The sequence below is a fragment of the Lolium rigidum genome, chromosome 7 (genome assembly GCF_022539505.1).
Source record: "Lolium rigidum isolate FL_2022 chromosome 7, APGP_CSIRO_Lrig_0.1, whole genome shotgun sequence".
Classification (NCBI taxonomy): Eukaryota; Viridiplantae; Streptophyta; class Magnoliopsida; order Poales; family Poaceae; genus Lolium; species Lolium rigidum.
The window spans coordinates 259,284,973-259,287,792 of NC_061514.1; the positions used below are offsets into that span (position 1 = coordinate 259,284,973).

The 2,820-nt window shown below is 48.9% G+C and overlaps 1 protein-coding gene across 1 annotated transcript in view; it reads left to right on the top strand.

The window, feature by feature from the left end:
- The first annotated feature begins 1,471 nt into the window (after window positions 1–1,471).
- The window catches only part of LOC124678585 (nucleolar protein dao-5-like), a 1,404-nt gene continuing 55 nt past the window's right edge, over window positions 1,472–2,820 (top strand). The window contains exon 1 of the mRNA XM_047214457.1: window positions 1,472–2,820. This exon is cut by the window's right edge and continues 55 nt beyond it. Coding sequence (XP_047070413.1) covers window positions 1,499–2,572 — 1,074 coding nt within the window. The 5' untranslated portion in view covers window positions 1,472–1,498 and the 3' untranslated portion in view covers window positions 2,573–2,820.

Sequence of the window (2,820 nt, forward strand, 5' to 3'; positions counted from 1 at the left end):
GGCACCTTTGTGGTGCTCTTGCCAATGCATTTGGTGCATCGGTTTGACTTCTCCGCGTGATACGTGGAAGTGAAAGTTCGTGAGTATATTACTTCGGGAGCTTATTCCCTAAGCTTGTTCCTCTTGGGTCTTTGGATCCTAGACGGATTAGTGGTATTTGTGGTGTTCTTGGGGACTCCAATTCAATTAAGTTGTGGAGACTCTTCAAGGGTAGAGCCTTTGGGGCGATTTATTGGGAGCATCCAATTAAGTTGTGGAGATAGCCCCAAGCTTTGTGCGGGTTTGGTGACCACCCTAAGATTCCATAGTGGATCAAGGTCTCCACCTTTGGTGGGAAGGGTCGAGGAGAATACGGTGAGGCCTTCGTGGCGTTTGGGGTGCTTTGTCCTCCACACCGCTTCAACGGAGTCTAGCACTCGCAAGAGTGTGAAATTCGGGATACATCGTCGTCTCTGTATCACCTCGGTTATTCCTATACCCGAGCTATTTATTTATGCACTTTACTTTGTCATAGTCTTCGTTCTTGAATTTATATATCTTGCTATCACATTGTTTCTTGTCTTACTTAGCATAAGTTATTTGTGCACATAGGTGAACCCTAGTTATATAGGTTTTGGGCTTGACAAAATAAATCGCAGTTTTTTTCCGCATTTGTTAAACCCATAATAATCGTAAAAGTTTTAAATCTCCTATTCACCCCCCTCTATGCGGCATCTATGTCCTTTCACTGGCCCACCTTGCCTTTTTTTTCTTTTCTTTTGTTTTTCTTTCTTTTTTATTTTTTATTTTCTAATTTTATTTTTACATTTTAAAAATCTAATTAATTAAATCCTAGATTTTTAATTTGAACGTTTTAAAATTGTTCTTTTTAAATCTGAATATTTTTCAAAATCATAAAAAAGTATTATGACCATTTTGGAAAAAAATCTAAAATCAAAGTTTTGAAATCTGAACTTTTTTTGAAGTGATTTTTTAAAAATTTAACCATTTTCAAATCTGATTTTTGTACCAAAAAAGAAGAATAAGAAAGAAAACGAAGAAAAGCACAAAACCGGATGGGAAAACAAGTACTCCCTCCGTCCGTTAATAGATGTCCGGTGGTTCGTCTAAATTTAGATGTATCTATGTCTAAAAAATATCTAGATACATTCGAATTTAGATAAATTTTTGACATCCAAAAATGGACAGAGGTAGTACCAAAAAAGAACCACACAGATAACCAAACAGGAAAACCGGAATAGAAAACCTGAGCACAGATACCAAACTGCAATAATGGGCCTGGCCCAAAAACATGTTGAGGGCTTTCATGTCTTGAAAAATAAAGATGGGCCAAGTGGGCCGAGCCGGCAGAGGAAGGCTGTTACTTGGCCCAGCAAGGGTCTTGTAGGCGCGGATGATTTTCTTCCCCCAAATTTAACCTAGCGAGGCCGAGGTCTAGCGCCGCCGCTCTCCTCTTCTCTTCTCTTCTCTCCCAAACATTCAATCAGAGTCTCCGGCGATGGGCCAAAAGCGTGCCGCCAAGAAGTCGGCACGGCCGCCGCCTCCACCTCCACCTCCGGCTGGCTCGTCTGAGGAGGAAGACTCTCGCTCGCGATCCGACGAGTCGGAGGACGAAGCCGTGGCCCGTACCCCCACCCCCACCCCAAGCAAGCCGCTTGCGCCGCCGCAAAGGGCCGAGGAGTCCGATAGCTCTGACGAGGAAGAAGAAGAAGAAGAGGAGGAGGAGGCCCCCAACAATCCGCCTGCGCCGCCGCAAAAGGGCGAGGAGTCCGAGAGCTCCGACGACGAGGAAGAGGGGGATGATGAGGAGGAGGAGCCCACCCACCTAGCCGCTCCCTCCGCTCCCAAGAACCAACCTCCGCCGCCGCAGCAGAGCAAGGAATCGGACGCCTCCGACGAAGACGGCGAGTCGTCCGAGTCCGACGACGAGGAGGCGCCGCCGCCGCCGAAGCAGGCTCCGAAGCGACAGGCGGATGCCATCAAGCCGCCGTCGGCCAAGAAGGCGCGCCTGGCTTTCCACCGCATCTGGTCCACCGACGACGAGGTCCGGATCCTCGAGGCCCTCGCCGCGCACCAAAAGCAGCACGGCGCGCTGCCGCAGCCCGACGCTCTCATTGGCGCCCTCGCTGGAAAGCTCGACAACCGCGCCTACGGCAGCAAGGAGCTCCAGTCGAAGCTCCAGACCCTAAAGAAACGGTACGTCGTTCTCAGCAGCAGGGGTGAGCTCCCGAGCAAAGAGCACGACCTCCGACTCTTGGACCTCTCCAAGATCGTCTGGGGCGGTGACAAGACTGCCCCTGCTGCTGCTGCCGCGGAAGCAGCGAGTGGCCGTGAACTGAAGGGCTTTGATGAGATGTGTGAGCTGTACCCGTACCTAGCGGAGGAGGTGAAGAAGCTGGAGGCAGCACACCCGGGCATGTTCAAGAGGGTGTTCGGGAAGATGGACGATGGCAAGGCACGTGCAATGGACGACAAGATCAAGAAGCTGAGGGTGGCGCAGATGAAGGTGGAGCTGCGCCGCACTGAACTGACCAAGGAGGTGAGCAAGGCAATTATGGAGCTGGTCGACTGATGGGATTGTTGGGATGATGTTACCTGAACAGTATGGATTATCACCTTAAATCGATGCTGTACGAGAAAATGCTCAAGTTGCAAATTGTGTCGTCTGGCAGTATAAGAATGTTTTGTGTCGACAAGAGCAGCATATGCTAGATATTCATAGTCTGGCATCTTGATGGTGTAAGAATGTAATTTGTGTGATGAGAGCATGCTCGAAGTGCACATTGTGGCAATTTTGGTGGTGTAAGAATGTTTTTTTCT